We start from the raw sequence: 18,967 nt of genomic DNA, 5'->3' as shown, positions 1-18,967 counted from the left end.
TAGAAGATGGATAGATAGCCTACTCTGATGTTGGAATGAATCGTGTCTTTGCTGATAAAACCATAGATTGGCTGCCTTGTTGTCGTCTTTGCATGTAATCTTGGGTATCGCCAATAATGGGGAGGTAAAAGGTAAACTGTGGAGTAGTAGAATGATAAATTCTAGAGGGGAAAAAGATAGACAGTGGAAAAGTAGAAAAATAAATCCTAGGTCTAAAAGTTCAAAAGAAAACGACTTTTATTTAAACTATTTTATATTGTGATTGTTGTCTGGACTCAGGTTTAATTTGAAAGCTACAAAGTCAACCGATCTTATGTTTTGCACAAAAATATTTCAGGAACTGGGCTTGCCTTGCCTCTTGAGTAGTATAATTGTTTTGGATGTGCGTAGCATTAGCGTTTCCAAACGTTATATAAACGACAAAAAGTTTTTTAGCAAAGTTTAAAACTAATATTTGCTGAGAGCAAAAACAGTGTTTGCCGACAATATGTTCTTATGTGCTGTACTTAGAAAATTAAGTTGAACAGATTAAGTTAGAAAATAAAGATTATTGTTCGAATGCCTATGTGTGACGTCACCTAGCAAACAGCCCCATAAATTATTCCTTTCCAATATCGAAAAATTTTCTGACTTTCCCACAGCCTCCTATGAATTATAACAACATTTTTATGATTTCTCACATAATCAGTTAAAAGTAATAAAAACTAGTAACTGTTTTGCGCCTAATAAACGGACGCTATCAGTTGCAAGCTGATGCCGCAATTTAAGTAAATAAAATAAAAATTTGAAAAGAACCAAATCGAGGTAGGCTACCTTTTATGATGCTGTGCGCAATGACTTCTTAAGGATTTTAGCAAAAATATCAGCACTTTTAGTATTTTTTTTATAATAATTTGAGTTATGCATTGTCGAAGCCAATGAGTAGGCTATAGTCATCGATGTTTTGCGCCGTAGATAGAGGATAGAGAAATAGTGAAATCTTCAAAAACTACCTTTGAAACGTATGTAGTGATACGAAAATTAAAACAATAGCAACAAACAACTTTATCTGTTATTGTTCTAATCATTATGACATTATCCATAAAGGAGAATGGTTTTGTAGATTATGTCATTTCCCTCTGAAGCTGCGCTACTTTCTTTGCGTTTAAATTTGGTCAGGATATAAAATTTTAAATATTGTGCAACAAGCGTCACAGTTGAACTGAAATTATTTGAAAATGAAACATTATTTTAACATCAAGTATGGTGGTAGCGAATAGATAACTAGGAAAATAGACTAATTTGCATGTCAATTATAACTCATGTAACATTTTGTAGGAAAGAACTGATTGAGAAATCTACTGTACAACAGGTTCAAAAAGCGTGACAGTGTGTTGCACACAAAGCTACTGGCTATCAGCCATCCCCCTACACGAGAAAGCAGTTTATCTCAATGCCCAGACCAAAGTAATATCAGTCAATTAAACTGTAACCTCCATGTTGATTAATGACGCCGCACGCCCACAACTTAAGGAAACGATTAACTCCAACAATCGTTTACCATGCCCACATGAAACGATTGCAGCGTTCCTGTCTGAAGTTTTAATTGTGTGGTAACTGCTTTGTGGATGACTGCCGCATCTCGCGTGAATTTGAACTAAAACATTGTGAATAGACGAATTCAAACACTCATTTTTTTTGCCAGTTCCAACACAACTTCAAAACATAATTGTATCCTCTTGGAAAACATCTTGTGGACCTGCTCAAAGCAAACATATTTCAAAACATAATTCATACCTTTTGAGTAAACTTTTCGAAATTCAAGATAATTTGTTCAAAATGAACTTAGTTTATGCAACAGATATTTTGTTTTGCTTCCACTCAAAATCCCCTTACCTTGATTTTGGATACTCGCCATAAAAAATCAAGCTTTTTTTGCTGACAACCTTTGTCGCCCAAATAGATTTTTTTAGAATACCTCTGCTGGTGTGTGTGCGGCCTGAAGCTTGTGTTTCTTTGTGACAGTTATCAAAGAAATCTTACCAGTAGGTACTAACCTCTACAATAAGGTACAATAAATTTTTCTCAACTTGACAAGAGGTTTTTAATTTGCAGGTTGATAGGCAACATTGCTATATCAGCGCCATTTGGACGGCACATGTGTGATCAAATTTCATTGGCCCCTCAACAGAAAGACCAATGTGAGAGGTAAGTGACATAATCAGGCAGTTTTATACGTCATAATGTTACAGAATCATGAAGAAAGTTTGGATGCCCATCATTTTTTATTGGCCAACAAATTTCAAAACAATTGCAAGTTCAAGGTAGCCCCAGAAACATCGAAAGCATGAGGCGGTAAAAAGATAAATCTTCGGCTCCAAAAGATCATATGAAAACGGCAACAAACTGAATGATTTGCATGATCAGTTCTGGTAAAAAACCAATTCCGTCTTGTTGTAAAGTAAATTGAGATCTGTGGCGGTTCCAATTTCAAGCTAAGCTTTTTATGTTCAGAGATCCAAAAATAATGGCGAGCGTTCGCGACGGGGCCCGACTGGGCATCCAAGAGTGTCAATTCCAATTCCGCAACAACAGATGGAATTGCTCCACCTTCAGCAAAAGCACATTCATAAATGACCAAATCATTCAAAGAGGTGAAGAATTTTTTTTCTTTTTGAATTGATTAGCGAGCTTATGTTGCAGAACTGCCTGTCAGCTAATGTATCTCAGCTGTTCACATTAGTTGCAGCAGCGGAAATGTAAACATTAATTTTCTCGTAACTTCTTCTAATCTTGTCAGTGTTGCATCTCACTTTCTCAATAACGTGTATGAGCTGATAAGTAAACAACATTGCCCAAGTACATTTGACAGTGTTTCATTAGCTATCTGTGTTGAACCGTGACACATCACTTCTTGTAATCTGATAATAATCATTTCCAATAACCTTAAGTAAACGTACATACTAGAACATAGGATTTGATTGTAAACAACGAGACAGTGTATGATATCGCAAACAATGCTTGATTCAATGACCAAACTAGAGCCAAACGAAAATAAACTCCAATCTTCTGCTTCGTGTGTCACAAGGCCATTGCCCAGAGCATCGCGCAAGCTCTTGCTCTATCCTTGCACTTGGCCAAATCCTATGCAGAGCACCTTGCTTTCAGGACAGGGCAGTCCAGTAAATGTTGCTTCGTTTGCATAAACTCCAATCGAGGAAGTTACAAGCTTTCACACGAGTGCAAATAAAAACTTGGTAAAACTTTATTGATTATTTGAAAAAACTATATATTTTCTTGTAGCCTATTAAGCAAACCTTTTCCAAGAATTAAATTTTAAATTTTGCATTTCCTGTAATGAGTCTTTTACTCCACGAACTACTTAAAGAACTATAAACTATGTCTTTTTTATTTAGACGTTTTATTTCCAAATTTATGTTTGGATCTTCAAAACGTTGGTTTATTACTTACCTGATCTATCAGGTAGTTTGCTTTTCAATAGTTTGTTTAAAAAAGCTTTGATTTTATTTTAATGAAACAATCATCTTGAAGATGTTAAGCCTCATTTGTAGATATAATTGCCATGCAATTAGTGGTAGTGCAACATGCCACGAAACCTTTAAAAAATAGTCTTCCTTTTGCATGTAAAGTGGTAGCAGCCGCGTTATTCGATCCAGGCGATGCAGCCATTGGATTGTGTTGCTATCAAGCGCTGAGATTAGAATCTTCATCTTTATTATCTCAGGAATCGTGTCTTTCACTCATCTTTTTCAACTTTTACATCAGTGGCACTCCTCAAAAACAAGTAAAAAGTTTTAAATAAATAAACGAGAATCTGCAATTGTGAAGTAAACAACGATGATACCGCTAACAATGAAACTCAATCTATTGCATAAGCAGAAACTTTAAGAAATCTTTCCACTTAAAATTACGAGCGTTTCTAAAAAATACATAAATAGCAAAAAAAAAATTTGAGAAAATAAACCATCCAGTTTTTTCTTCTGTCTGACACTCTAGTTTGCTATTGCATTTAATATTAACAATTAAAGTCATACCAAGAACTCCATTACTAGGAAAGAGACGTCGAGCTTCTGTGACAGTTGAAATGTTTTTGTGGTGTAACTGCAGAATCATCATCAGAAGATTTCTTGGTTGAAATCTGATTGCGAGCGTTCGAACGTGGTTTGGTAAAGCACAAAAATTGACATTCCTGCCATGCGGTTTTAATCTCTGCTCCACCCCTTTGTCTGACTACAATTTGTAAACAAGTTACAACCACGAAACCTTGTCGATTGGTCAATTAGTTTTGAATGTTGTTATCGAAATAGTTTTACGCTTTAAATCAATCGGTTTCAATATTTGCTGTAGACATTTGTATCAGGGTTCACTTTTTTTGTTACAGATATACTGTAAATAAAATGGTGATTGAGCGATGCGTTATTGTTTGACAGTATAAGAAAGCTTTGTAGGTAAATACATTGGTGAACTTTCAAGCTCAAGAGTTAATTTCAGTTTTTAAATTTGCAGCTAAGATTTTCGAACTTTTGATGCATTGTCGCTGTAAATTTAAAGTTATACCGTGAGGTCCGTCTCTATTGCTCTAATTGAATGTTTAAAACGTAATATAATCAGCTATAGGAGCTTTAAATGTGACTAAGTCCTGTTGTAATCTCGTTACAACCTGGCTGGTCTGGGATAGAAATGTATTTGAACATGATAAAACCCGCCAACGTTGATAAGGGTTGCGGTATTTTTTCATGTGATACCAGATTATTGGAATTTGGCTTGATTTTTTACATTGCGGTTGCTTTTCGCGACGTAAAATATACATTAAAAAATGCCACAAGCAAATGGGGAAAATCATTGCTGATCAGAAACAAAGATTAGGAAAGGATTTCCTGCTGATTAAAGTAAAAATGATTTGAGCTGATAACTTGAAAAACGCAGTTACCAAATTCAATCCGATTTGGTTCAGTTTTAAGGCAAACAATGCCCCTGAAGTTGCGATGTATTTACGTTAAACGCATGAACTCTTAATTGTTGTATTTATGTTTCAATCCTCTTGTACATGTGAAACAATATATCTTTTTTTAAGTCTGTAGCAAAGTTTAGAATTGCTTCGTGTAGTTTGGCTTTGAAAGATTAATGAATAAGCAGTTAGCTAGAGCATGGAATTAAAATATTTTTGCACACCACACTTTGTAATTTTTAAATCAGTTTTCATTTGAGATTCCATTTGAAAATAAAAATAAAACCAGACAGACTTCAACTAATATTATGTATAACTTAAACTCGTAACAAAGTAAACTCACTATGAGGTGTTCTATGTGTTCAATTGCGACTTCAAAATGTTGTTTAAAGTTTTTAAACAGACGATCTTGCAAACTTTACTAAATTTTCATTATCTTTCAGGAAGCCAGGAATCCGCGTTTGTCCATGCTGTTGCGTCAGCAGGAGTGACGTATGCGGTGACGCAAGCTTGCAGCCGAGGGGATCTGGATGGATGTTCTTGTGACAGAAGGAAGAGAGGTCCAGGAGAAAACGGTGATTGCCTTTAGATGTAAAAACAGTGTGTTCAATTTTGATGTCATTTTTATTGAATCTTGTTATAGACTAATTGGTTGACATTCAAACTATCTGACAAATCTGACAAACGTAGGTCTATCTGAAATATCGGAACGACTTTTTTCCTTTTGGATATGAAGTATCTTCACTGCATCACCTTGAAAATGAAACCAAAACCACAACTAATACAGTTGCGCAAGGCACTTTAGTTATGGCTCTCAAACAGATGAGCCTGATGGAAAATATATTTGCCAACAACAGCACCCTTTTGAATTAACCTTCTTCATCTTTTTCTTCTTTTATTATTGGTGAGGACTTTATCTTCTCACATTAGACTGTTTTGTGTATCCTTGTGAACCCATATTCTTCGTGCCCTCACTTATGTCATCTCTTTATCGGCAAACTTTGAGCCCCCTTTTCTTTCTCTTGTTTTTAAATTCTTAGACTGTTATTCCATTCTTGTAATCTTTCTCTTTGCGTAAAACATGTCCTTTTCTTGGTATGTCTCTCTAGGCTTCCTCTTCAGTCTCTCCACGTTCACCTTTTACCCTTACCACAGTTATGAATCTTTTTTCTTCATTATTTCAAAACAAAGCTTATCGTCTTCATTTCGGTCCTTCAAATGTTTGCTCTCATTTTTGGTCAACAAGACTTTGAAGTGCTGAGCAGGGGTCGACAGCTGTTTTCGCATTAGGGACCGGTTTGTTTTACCGCGGTCGGGTGGTTGCCGACCCCTACTGTAGAGCATTTTGGTTGGACCTACTGAGTTTCTTGCTCCACAAAAATGTGAAGTGGTTTTTTAAGCAACCACGGCTCTCTGGGAAACTCAAAACTTTTAAATTATGCTGGAGAAATAACCAACATATAAAAGAGTGTTTTTCACTCTTTTCTCAATCAATTGATATTTTTCTCAACATTTAATTTATATTTCGTTTTTTCAGATAGCTTTTTTTGGGGCGGTTGCAGTGACGACATTAAATATGGGATGAACTTTGCTCAAAAGTTTATCGACGCCTGTGAGATGGGGAGACATGACGCCCGGGCCAACATGAACCGCCATAACAACAAAGTGGGGCGTCGGGTAAGTTGAAATTATAAGTATCCCAAAAGTGCATGATTTAAGGCTTTCTGAGTCGTTTCGTATCAGGGTTGCCAGTGAGTTAAAATTCGAACCGAAAACGATAAATTGACCTAACTATACGTAATGTGCCCGACAGCTTTCAAATCATTCGGACATTTTTTTCCAAAAGTTTAATTTCATGTGATATTGGTGAAGTGCTGGACCTTAAATAAAACATTTTTTCATTATATTTCCTAAAATGTCTGAGTTTCAGACAAAAACTGTCCCAGTTCCTTCATGATTACCTGGTAACCCTGCTTCGTATCCGGAATAAAGGAAGCTACTTTTTGATGTTCTTTAATGCATCATCAAGCTGATGAAAGCAACGCGTTGGTATTTTACCAATGCGGTGGCACAGACATAACAATGTACTTCAGATTTTTTTTTATACAGCTAAGCTTCATACAGTGTGCAGTCGCTTTACACTTGCTGTGGACATGTCTGAAATTTCCGCGCAATTATTTACATTTCTACAATTTACCCGTTTGATAAGCAAATACTCATCAAAGCATGCTATATTCACATATGTTAATATTATATTTATTTCTGTTGAACAAACGAACTTACTGTTTTCGGTCACGTAAAGTTTAGTCATAGAAGAAGTGTTCATAGCTTTTGCTGAAGCGTAGGCTATTTTGCTTGACAAATATATACCTAGTGTCGTATTTTCTAATAAACTGCTTTGAAGTCTTAATAAAAGACGAATTGTGAAAAATTATACGTGGTATAGCAAGATAACCGATTATCACCAGTTTTAAACGTCTTTTTTGTCTTGCCACTTTTCTGGTTAAACGGTAGCTGCTCTGCAATGTCGACTCAGGACACAGGTTATCTTCCAGAAACAACACCGTAAATCATTTTTAAAAGGCCAAAAGAAAGTCCGTTTTTCCCGCAGATTGATTTATCTCGTGCCGATGAAAGTTGACAAACAAACCTTACCTTAAAACAAAGAGAGTAATGATATCATAAGTATGTGAGAAGATATTAAAACAACCTTTTGATGATGCATTATTGCGTAACAAATCAATAGAAAATAACTAAGAGTTTGGTGCGTATTCACACAGACAAAAGTGGTGTGAAAAAAGGATTGCTTGACTGCGAATCTATGCGATTGCATAAACTTCGATTTCAAGTTTAATCATACAGGATGTAAAAAACTTTTTACTTTTTCCACACAGCAAATACTTATTATCTTCTGTAGAGGACTATCTGACCAGGAATGAAAATAAATTAACAGTTAAAGTTAAACAAGCTGGCGCTCTCACCCTCGCATGTCGGATTCAGAAACAAGCAAACAATTAAAAACAAAAAGGAAAGAATTTGTGAGTGTGTAACTTGCAATTTCTTATCAAAACCAATTAAAAAGTACTCATTGGCATAAGTTTGCTTTGTAAATGTTCTTATGAGTCGTAAGCTTTGTTCTCTGTACTTGCGTGTACATAGGCCCACGTGTAAGCAAAGCCATCAGAAGATACTGTAAAGTAATAACCTAATTTTTTCTGGAAAGTTTTTCACCCCTTCAGAACTACAAGGATCTAGATCAGGCAATGGTGGATCCAGGGTGAGCGCTTGAGGCAATCACTAACCACAGAAAAGTAACATTATTTACAGTGTAATTGCAAGGTCGGATTAATACAGAGCTACACATCATTGCATTTTGTTGAAATCGATCCCCCCTCCCAAAGCTACTTGCTGAATCCTCCCCTGAGACCAGGTAAAAATGGCAACTGTCTCACTGGAGCATAGCACTCACGGTGAGCACAGTAAGCTACAACCCCTTTGGAAGTAACAGTCTATAAACAATATGAAAATAGAAAACAAAATTCTACATAAATTTTAAAAGTGAGATTTTTTGATTTTTCGTCGCGGTAGAATCCTAACAATACCCCACCAATGTGGGCCACTTCATTGGCAAAGTTTTCCCTAGGGTAGATGTCCCGGTCAGCTTTTCATACATCTTTAATTGCAGCCAACAACTTGATGAACACGCTGCAAGTTGCTGACTCGATGACCACAGAATTAGCCTACATTATGATGTTTCTTGAATCATTTTGAGTTGTCAAGAAAAAAAAGGGTAAAAGTTGTTTTCAAAACCTCTGTGTAGGCGTTCATTCGTAGCCGGGCGTCGACTGTCGACATTTAACTTGTTTTATTTTTCTTAATTGAAGCAATAAAAGAAAGTAGCTACATAACGTTTTTGCAACAAAATAAATTAGATCTTTACAAAACTGAAAATGAATTACTTTTGTGTTGATCCAGTGTTTTCTTGGCAAAAATTAGAAAATTTAAAAGTATGACAGAGCTAAAATTTGTCGTTTGAATTCAATTTTTGAACGTCAACTTTCTTTGCAAATTTTTTGATATGATCTTTCTTCTAGTTTTAAAAGACTCTTTTTTCCTCTCACTTTACAGACATAAGTTCTTTTTGACAGTTATGCTGACCGTCAAAGTATACGTCTTTTTCAACTATTCCAATGTTTTTAATTTTTTAAGTTTCAAGTTCGAAATAAATTCAACAGTTACTAAAAAATGGTCGTCCTAGCAAAATGAAGGTTAAAAATGAGTCTTTTATATCGTTTCAATGCTGTCATCGTGGGTGGTTATAAAAGTTACATTAATTGATAAGAATATCGTAAATATAGTCTATTTTGGAAACACTTGCTGCAGCTTATCAACCTTAAGATCTTCCCCTGTGTCTCTATCGCACAACCAGGGAAAGAAAACGCCCATGAGATGTGCTCACTATCAAAAGTCAAGTTTTCATTCCAACAACAATGTTGCAGGAAAATTTAAATTACAATCGTCAATGTGTTTGAAACATTTAGGGTTTAAAACCGTTAGTCACAAATTTTTTACCTTTCTTAAATCAGACAATTAAAACTATTTTGGTGTTAAATCTACTACAAGTTTGTAAATTTTTTGGTCCAGTTGTCAATATAGCGTAGAGCAGCCGGCAGGGCCCACAAGAGGGGAGGACAACCGGTGCATTGCACCGGGGCCCGGTGAGTTCAAGAGGGCCCGACAAATTGTATGAATTCACGCGATAAAAAGATTGACTTCAACAATTTTGCATAAAATATTGTTTTTATATTAGTTCCGTATGTCGAATGGGTAGCCTAGGTTATGCCCTTTTTTAAAATTACAGAATTTTCAATTTTTTGAGTTTAGGGGGGCCCGACAAAATGTTTAAATTTGCGTGCTCAGGTCGATTTTGCATAAAATATTGTTTTTTATATTAATATTAGTTTTGTATTTTGAATGGGCCCCCTCATGGGTAATGGGTATGCCCTTTTTTAGAACAACAAAATTTTCATTTTTTTGCGTTTAGGGGGCCAATAAAATGTTTAAATTTGCGTGTTAAGGTCAATTTTGCATGACAGTTTTTTAATATTTTGAAGTTGGTATTTCTTATATGAAGTTGGTATTTCTTAATGTCATGAACAATAGCAATGCATTAATCCTAAGTTTGCTGCCCTAGTCTCTGCAGATTTCAAGGTCAGAAATGGTATTGTATGTTGGTACCCGGTCAGTTGGTTGACAGGACAATTGGTCGACAAGACAGTTGGTCGACAGGACGTTAGGTCGACAGAACGATTCATTTTAGGGTTAGGGTTAGTTAACTAGGGTTAGTTAGCCTAACTCTAACCCTAAAATGAATCGTCCTGTCGACCAAATGTCTGTCGACCAATCGACGTGCACCTGTATGTTAATGTAAAGCTGTAAGCACACATATGCAATGCTATGTCAGCCATGTCGGATAGTATTGCAATTTTTATCTTCGAAATGGCTGATTTTACCCACTTGCTGCCATGCTTACAATCAGGTGTTGACAGAGTTAGGAACGCTTAGAGTTAGGAAAGGTTAGGGATAGGGTTTCGATCTTTGCCCAGGACTAAAAAAAATATCCAAAATACAAGTTTTTGTTTTCAACAGCTATAAACTTTTCCTCAAATTAGGGCAGAATTCCATATCTGACAACGCTATTGAGGCTATATTTACACTATGTAGTGTTTTAGCATTTTACAGCATTTTATCTTTGTGTATAACTAGTGTGTATCTGTGAATTTAAAGTTATATTTACATAGTGCATTGTTTGTGAAATAATGGAGTGTTAATACTTTAACCTAATTTATCCTTTGTAAGAACGCGCACCGCAAATTTTGCTTGTGATTGGTGAGATATCACGCGACATGTCGCGCTGGGGGGCCCAGAAGCAACATCTGCACCGGGGCCCGGCAGGGCTCTTGGAGGCCCTGGCAGCCGGTAGCTTAACTTCCACATTTCCTTTGATAGTTTGTTACTTTTTTTCAAAAATATACAGTGTTGGCCATCAACCAACTTTCTAAAATAATTTATAAGTTGGTTGTGTTATCATTTCGTGAGTTGGTTGTGTTGGTTGTGTTACCTATTTCAAGAGCACAAATGAAGCCTGCTTTCAAAGTGATCAATGGCAAGCAGTTTCAACTTTTCGTATTTCATAAAATTTTACAGAAACTGTTTTGTTTTAAGTAATTGTCAAAAAGAAACTATTTTTTCATGGTAGGCTACTCATCAAGTGTAAAGTAGGCTTCGTTGAAATTAATTTCGGTTTGACCTTTAAAGCTTTGATGAGTTTGAGTCTTACGACATTTGTTTTTTGTTTGGTGAGTAGTTTTCAAAGCTTGAAATGTACTGAGTGCATTTTCAAGCAGGTTTTGAAAATGCTTCTGTCACTTGTGACGTGTTGAAATTGATGCTTGCAACAGTAGGTCAAGTTGCAAACAAGAAATCCTGAGGAAACACGAAAAGTTTCCAATTTCGGTTTCTGAGTTTCAAAGCTTTTACAAAAAGCTATTATTGTGTAGTCTACTTGGGGCAAGAGCGTCCGTTATTGTTTGCCCTAAACATCCTCAATCCGTTCGAAAAATCGTAACACACTTGCAAATTGTAGACGCATTGAAATGTGAAATCCAACTAACTTCATTTCTGGTCAGCTTAAGCGACCAAAACACAAAAGAAGTCTGCATCATATAGCTCAGTAACACGATAAAAGATTTAATTGCAAATCTTAAAAACAAAAGGTCAATTTTAAAATGTTTTTTAGTCTCAAGTAAAGTTTCAGCTCTCTAAATGGCGTCAGCCATGTTGTAACACCAAAACCTTGCTATTGCCGGAAACAAATTACTTTGTAGCCTGTCGGTTACGTCATCACCACATAGCTGGGTAAAGTCTGTCATAAACAAGCAGGAAAAAACTTCGGAATAGAAACTAAAAAATGACTACTTTGACAGAGTATCATGGAAATAAGTCATTAACTGTTTTTTTTTAAACACACTTTTGACTTTGTGACTAAATTGTATCGATTTGTTTTGTTGTTACACCAAACTCAGCCGGAAACCAGGAATCCAATAAAGCGTTTTCAACAATTAAAATTGTTGTATACGTTTCTGTGTGTTTCGGACACTTAACATCAATGCAACTTGTGTTACTTTTTGTTCTAAAGTTTCCTAATTGATTTTTGTTGAGGTCAAATATTAAAGATTTTTGTCCATCGGACGCCTCAAACCATTAAATTAAAGTTAATGTTCCACTACTCTTGGAAACATAAATATACTTCCAGCAGTCGACGTTCTCCACGCTTTCCGCTTTCATTTTACAACAATAAATTACTTACTGTTGAATGTAGTCAAGGTCCTTATGTTAAAATGCTTATGTTGCTGTTATCAAACAAGGTTTTCGAAAGGAAAATGTTTGTCAAAACAAGAAATTTACCTTTCATGTTGTTATATAAGGACTGTTAGGGTATTGTCAGCCTAATGCTTTGTTTGAAAAAATGTAGAAAAGATTAGTTGCGGATATTTATCAATTTAATACTTTTTCAGTAAATTAGCAAAGAGCAGGCTATACTGATACCGATCAGTTCTCTAACAATGTTTCCTCTTTTCAAAATTATAAAATGGAGCTTACAGAAAAGATTGAGGTAACTACACAAAACAGTTTGATTTGGCTACTTCTCACAAATATTATTGCAGTTTGCATTTTGATCAGAATTGGCCTTGTTTTGCGTTTGGTGCTGCCAAAATGAATTTTTCCCAAATTTTTCGATGCAAACTGCTGCAAAGACTTCAATTATTAACTTTGACATTCAAGCGCTCTTTCATTCATGCAAAGATAAAGGCTTATGTAACTCATTGGTTAGGTCTGTAGGAAATTGTTTCCACTAACAAAAGATAAAAAAAAATCAGCAGGAGTATGGGTGAAACAAACATATTTCAAAATGAATTTTTTTTCACCTTATTTCGTTTCGTTATTTCGGTCACTGTGCTGAAATAAAAAACAGTAGCCTACTCATTTACATGTGGTTAACTTACTTTTCTTTTTGGCAACTGTTGGAAAGAAGGTTTTTGATTAAATCGAAATCAAACTATAGCCTATCATGTGGAAGCTTTTTGTAGCAAAATAAACGAAATATTTTGAAACTTAAAAAATGTATTTAACCCAGCCTAAGGATTATTTCGCATGCCATCTTTGTGTCAAAAAGAAAACTAGGGTGAGGAACTACTGTATAATCAATATCAGTGAAGCTGAACATTACACGGAGTTTCTCATGTGATAAATTAATCACTCCACAAAAGCATGGGACGTTGCGTTGATGACGTTTTGCAGAAGAAACAAAATAAAAGTTTAAAACAGAGTTGAATAAAACTGAACGCACGTATGTCAATTGATAACAAATCTGCTATGGCTCGACAGATGAAAAGTCAATTTGTTTCCTTGACACGGTCCGCTTGTCTGCCCAGTGTAGCAAAAAGCCCTTGCCCTTCATGAATCACTTGAAGAGTTTTGCAATCATCACTATACTAAACAGTCTAAACAAGTCTGGTTTAGTCAACGTTCGTGATGCTATCTGATATCTTTCTATCTTAATACCTCAAGACATTAAAATGCCATGAAGTCAAATTTAACTCAAGTTCGGATGACTTCAATGGATAGATAAGCTTAAGAATCTATTTAAGTTTAGACCAAATAATTATGTTTGCTATACTGTAGACGGAGAATGGGATTTCAAATTGGTGTCTTATGTAAATATTTGTTTGTTTTTTTTTAGTTAATAGCACTTGTTGTAACAGATGCATGTAGTTTTGTAAACTCTATCATTAAATCAACATTATGACTTAAATACTAGGCAATCGAAGATACACAAAGATTTTCTTTTGTAAGAAAATAGCTTCGAAAGGAATTTAATTATTTGTATGCTCTCTTGCATTATAATTTAGGCAGCGGAGTATAATTTTTTGCTGTGTTTGCATTTCTTAATTGACTCTGAAACTGCAAGAAAACCAACAAATGTTCAACTTCCAATGAATGCAAAAGAATTATTATTGCCGGCGCTTTTCAAAGACACCTTGTATTTAGTGACACCTAGCGGAGGCAACAAAACTTCGGCTTTGATTGAAAACGTTACACAGACTATTTTTATTGGATCAGATTGAAAATGACATTTATTTTTGACTTGAAAAAGTTTGATTTGTTTATTGCGTAATTAGGAAGCTACTGCAAAAATCAATACTTACAATCAATCCAGGCACCCTTCTAATCGGTTTAACATGCAATCGCGATACAGTTCATTAAAACAGCAACATTTTGATTTTGATTTGAAATGTTTTATTCAATTCAATTTTAGCATAAAGCTCTGAAATTTTCTATTCAAATTACAAATGATAGGAAAATTGAAAAACCAAATTTTCTAAAAATTAGCCAATGCAAAACCAGGTCAAAGAAGCTGAACCAAGAGTAGCCTACTTTGTGGTGTTTCACCCTCCAAAAAAATTAAGTTCTTGAAGCACAAAGTAGAACCGGTTCTCGCTTTCAGAACTCTCAGATTTTGGAATTGTGAGTAACTGCAACATGATGTTTTGTAATCAAATGATAAGCACAATGTTCATGTTCGCTGTGGGTGGTTGTTTGCTAATTGTTGCTGATTCCGGATTGCCCCTAGGTGGAACAGAATATTGTTTATGATTAATTATTGATTTGTTGGCTGTGTCCGTAAGATTAGTTATCAGCTTTCAATGATTTAAACGCAAGATAAATTAGGTCATTTTTCTTTTGGCGTATTCTAAAAAAATAAGTAGAAATTTTTAACCCTTTTTAGGACGTGATGTTTATATTCCGGTTAAGCAAAAACTTTCTATTTATAGTTTTAAGTTTCTAAATTAATAAGATAACCTTGAAATTGATTTTATGCATACCGGTACCTTATAACAATAGTTGTTCAACACTAGAGTTGTTCTTCTAGTAGGCTACTTTAGATTTTCATTGACGTGGACATAAAAAACATTTGTATGCCAATACGAGAAAATGCAAAAGCGAATTTTGCAATAACTAGGACAGTGGCGGATCCAGAAACATAAAACTGATCGGGCTATCTTACATTGCTTTCAAACAAACATGAAAAAAAAGACAAAATAGACAGAGAGCCTACCTAAAAAGAATAAGGTTTAGCTTGAGTGGACTCCTGGTGCGCTCATCAAACATTTGTTGTGTGTTTTGTTAAAGTCGTTTGTAGCCTATTTATTCAGAATATCGCGTTTTGTTGGAGGCACATGGCAAATTGTCTTTTAAGACCTTCAAACCTATTGCAAACGAATAGTTTACTTTCCATTGCTTTAATATCACTTTTAGCCTACTTAGAATATAAGTTTTGTAATTTGATTGTAAGTTAGATAACGACAGCAAGAATTACTATATGATTGTCAAGACACTCAGAAAAGCATCTTAGGCCGTCATACCGAACAAACCCAACAGGCATCTTTCAGACATGAAGAAGAGCCAAACATGCTAAAACAAAGTGTATATCTTTCTCAAGACAGAACAACAATTTTGTAAAGAAAGATTAAGAACTAGGCATTTCTATTTTATTGGGATTGCTCCGAAATTTCCTGGCTTCTTAGAAGCTGTCGGGCCCAAGTTTATCAGCATTTTCTAGATTGTTTCTGTCAATGTTGACGATAATTCTACTGTAATGATGATGATGATCGTTATCATTGCCAATCAACATTTTCTATCATAATTGCTGTCTTGATTAATTTTAATGTGTAGTTGCAATTTTTGCAATAGCCTGTTCTATTGAAGCATTTATGTTTTGTTAATTTTTTTAGGCGGTCAAAAAGTTTGTAAGGAGAAAATGCAAATGCCATGGACCGACTGCATCTTGCCCGACAAGAACATGCTGGGATGAACTAGAAAATTTCCGAAGCACTGGAAAACATTTGAAATCTCAATTTAACAAAGCGGCTCACGTGACGGTTCGGCAAGATGGCTCCATTGTAAAACTAAGTCCTGGTGGTGGGTTAGAAACCAACAAAAAACCGAAAAAGGAACAGCTTGTTTACTTGGAAGGTTCGCCGAACTATTGCGTACGCAATCGGATCACAGGTAAACGGAACAAATTTGGAAACAACTATCTTGTTTATTCATTGTGAAATGTTTTCAGCGAGGACACCTGAAAAAAAATTTTTAATTTTTCTTTTCGCTTTAAGTAGCCTATCACCAGTGACGTACGATGACTAGTTTTGCTCGGGTGTTTACGTTTTTTTAGAAAGTTTTGCACATGTGCTTGATGTGCACAGAGACACATTATATTCATAGCCATGGGCAAGGCCTGATTAAGGCTCACGGGGGCCCGAGGCGCAGCTAAGTTTAGGAGCCCCTAATTGGCAATCGCTTTCGATGTAGAGCAGCAGTGCTCAACTTTTGCCTAGCATATAACCAGTAACTTGGCCAAAGCGTGACGATTAGGAATCGTTATTCTATTTAGCAATCGTTACACAATTTGAAATCGTTTCTCAAAAATAACAACTGTGCACACACTGGCACAACAACTTTCACTACCTACGCTTACGGTACTAATGTAAAAAGTTGGGGGCTACCAAAACCAGGGGGCCTGAGACCTGTGCTTCGTGTGCCTCATGGTTAATCGGGCCCTGGCCATGGGAGATGTTGAGCAAAGGGTCGGTCGCACGGCGGCTACAAGAAAAATGTCACAAATTTGGGCAAAAATGTCCAGTCATTTGGGAAAATTGTAAATTGTTGTATTCTTCAAAATATATTCACAAAGACAAAATTCGGACAAATTTCAGTAAATCTAGTGAAAACTACAAACCTAGTGTGTGTTTAAAGCTTACTAAAAAAAGTAAACACCCCAAAAAATGGTCACCGTACGCCACAGTATTACCACCAGTGACATGAAAAACGTTGAAATAATTGTCAAAGATTATGATAATTTATATCTCGGCCATAGCCTATACCTAATTCACAATTGAGAAAAATGAGTGTTCTATTCAGCTTACATTAAGATAAAATTACAGATAATTTGATAATAATATTAGAGTAGCCTAAGTCTATTTTTACTGTAGGCCTAAGTGTTGCAAAAGCAAAGTGTATAAACGCAGCTTGCTTCCAAAGCAATAATAAACGTTTGATAGAGAGATTACTCCACCAGTGATAGTAAACCACGTGTAGAACACGAATTTTCTAACAATTTAATAAAATGCAATTTTTTAAAACAAACTTTCAGGCTCCCTGGGCACAAGCGGAAGAGAATGCAACAAAACATCAAAAGGAAAAGATGGTTGTGAGCACTTGTGTTGTGGTAGAGGTTATGACACGATGCGCGTCACTAGAGTGGAGCAGTGCAACTGCAAGTTTCACTGGTGTTGTGAGGTCACATGCCAGAGTTGCTCCCAGGAGCTTGACATCCATACTTGCAAGCCGGAGATCGATGAAGATAGAGATAGACCCACTCGTGTAATTGTTGTAAAATCTGCTGGCTCTCCTACAAATCCACATCCTGTTCTTCCTCCGCCGTCTCCTTCTAAAAGATCAAGAGGAAAAGGGCGAAAGAGAAAAGGAAGAAAGAAAAATTCCAGGCGAGGGAAAAAAAGACGCAAGAAAGCACATCAAGAAAGTCAACATACAACCGCTACAGTGCGAACAAAAAGAGACCTTTTTGAAGAGGAAATAGACTTAAATGAATTGAAAACTTTGCAAAATTCATTTCAATTGCATAACAAAAATAAAAAGGATCAAACAGATAAAGACACTTTTTGGCAAGCTACAAAAAAACAGAGGCCAAAAAATGCTTCAAGAAAACGCATAAAAAACATTTTTGTAAAATTAAACCTACGAAAACAGACAAAAGATAAATCAAACAGTAGGCTATCTTCCAGAATGCTGGAAAGAATTCGGAACTTTTTCTTTTATGAAGAGCAAAAACGTCTTAACACTAACTAGAAACTGTTGTGTTTTACATGTCTCTTGAATGTTGAAAATGTTCATGCACATTCGACCATCTCAGACGATGATGAACACTAAACTAACGCTAACCATGTTCATCGCTTGTTCCTATCGCTAAAACGCAAAATGTAGTTAACCTTGCCTTTCACGCACATATCGTTCAACGTCGAAAAAGTTGAGTTATAAAAATGGCGACTTTATTTTGAGATTTTTGGCAGTAATAAAGTTTATGAAGTGAACTTTAGACTCTAAAACTTAGACTTAGACAAACCATTTGCTTGACAAACCAAACCATGTTGATCAATGGCGCCATCAAATGGCTGGAAATTATTGTATAAATATTTCCTTGCAATGTATAAAGTAGGCTTCGCAACGCTTTAATTTATTTATGGTTAAACGGTACCGATTAAAGCCGGTCTCATTTTACATAATTGTTACAAAAACAAAAAGAGGTTTATAAAAACGTTTTATCAAGACGTCAATGACAGCTAGAAATTCCAACAGTTAACTCAATGGTTAAGCGCCCGACTCAAGCGAGTTGGATCGGTTATCGGAGTGTGCGCTTTTGTTTGTTTGTTTGTTTATCTTTATCCTGCATTGCGGGAAAGCGGACCTGAGCGCTATGCATCGGTGTACGCCTTCCGACGTACACCTGACCCACGCTGCAGCCGACGGTAATGTCTGTTTCCGGTTGTCTACTTTACTTATGACTTCAATTTGGTACTACCCATTACTCGAAATCGATCACTGGGTAGAGGCAATTATCGTAAAGTTTCTTGCCCAGAGAAACAACAGCAATTGCAGGTGGCTGGAGTCGAACATGCAGGCTCTCGACTGCGAGCCCAACGCGCTAACCACTCGGCCACTGCTGCCGAGTTGAGCAACGCATTCCAGGACTGCTCTCCATGTAAGGGCAAGTCGTGGATGGAGTAATTCTCCGGCAACAAAACTTCCAACAACAATCGAAAACTATCACTCTATCGAACTCGGTAACCAGCCCTGCGTCAGTGGTTCAAAGCTCTACAA

At 35.9% G+C, this 18,967-nt stretch overlaps 1 protein-coding gene across 1 annotated transcript; it reads left to right on the top strand.

Moving 5' to 3' along the window:
- Window positions 1-1,476: 1,476 nt before the first annotated feature.
- LOC145766699 (protein Wnt-2b-A-like) lies at window positions 1,477-17,938 on the top strand. The gene is made up of 8 exons (XM_082578409.1): window positions 1,477-1,592; window positions 2,095-2,187; window positions 2,494-2,633; window positions 5,392-5,523; window positions 6,486-6,625; window positions 15,805-16,081; window positions 17,223-17,436; window positions 17,530-17,938. Exons 1-8 carry the CDS (start codon window positions 1,477-1,479, stop codon window positions 17,936-17,938), a joined length of 1,521 nt encoding a protein of 506 aa, XP_082434535.1.
- Window positions 17,939-18,967: the final 1,029 nt, after the last annotated feature.

The sequence above is a fragment of the Aplidium turbinatum genome, chromosome 3 (genome assembly GCF_918807975.1).
Source record: "Aplidium turbinatum chromosome 3, kaAplTurb1.1, whole genome shotgun sequence".
In the NCBI taxonomy this organism is placed as follows: domain Eukaryota; kingdom Metazoa; phylum Chordata; class Ascidiacea; order Aplousobranchia; family Polyclinidae; genus Aplidium; species Aplidium turbinatum.
This window is presented reverse-complemented; position numbering and strand designations above follow the sequence as displayed.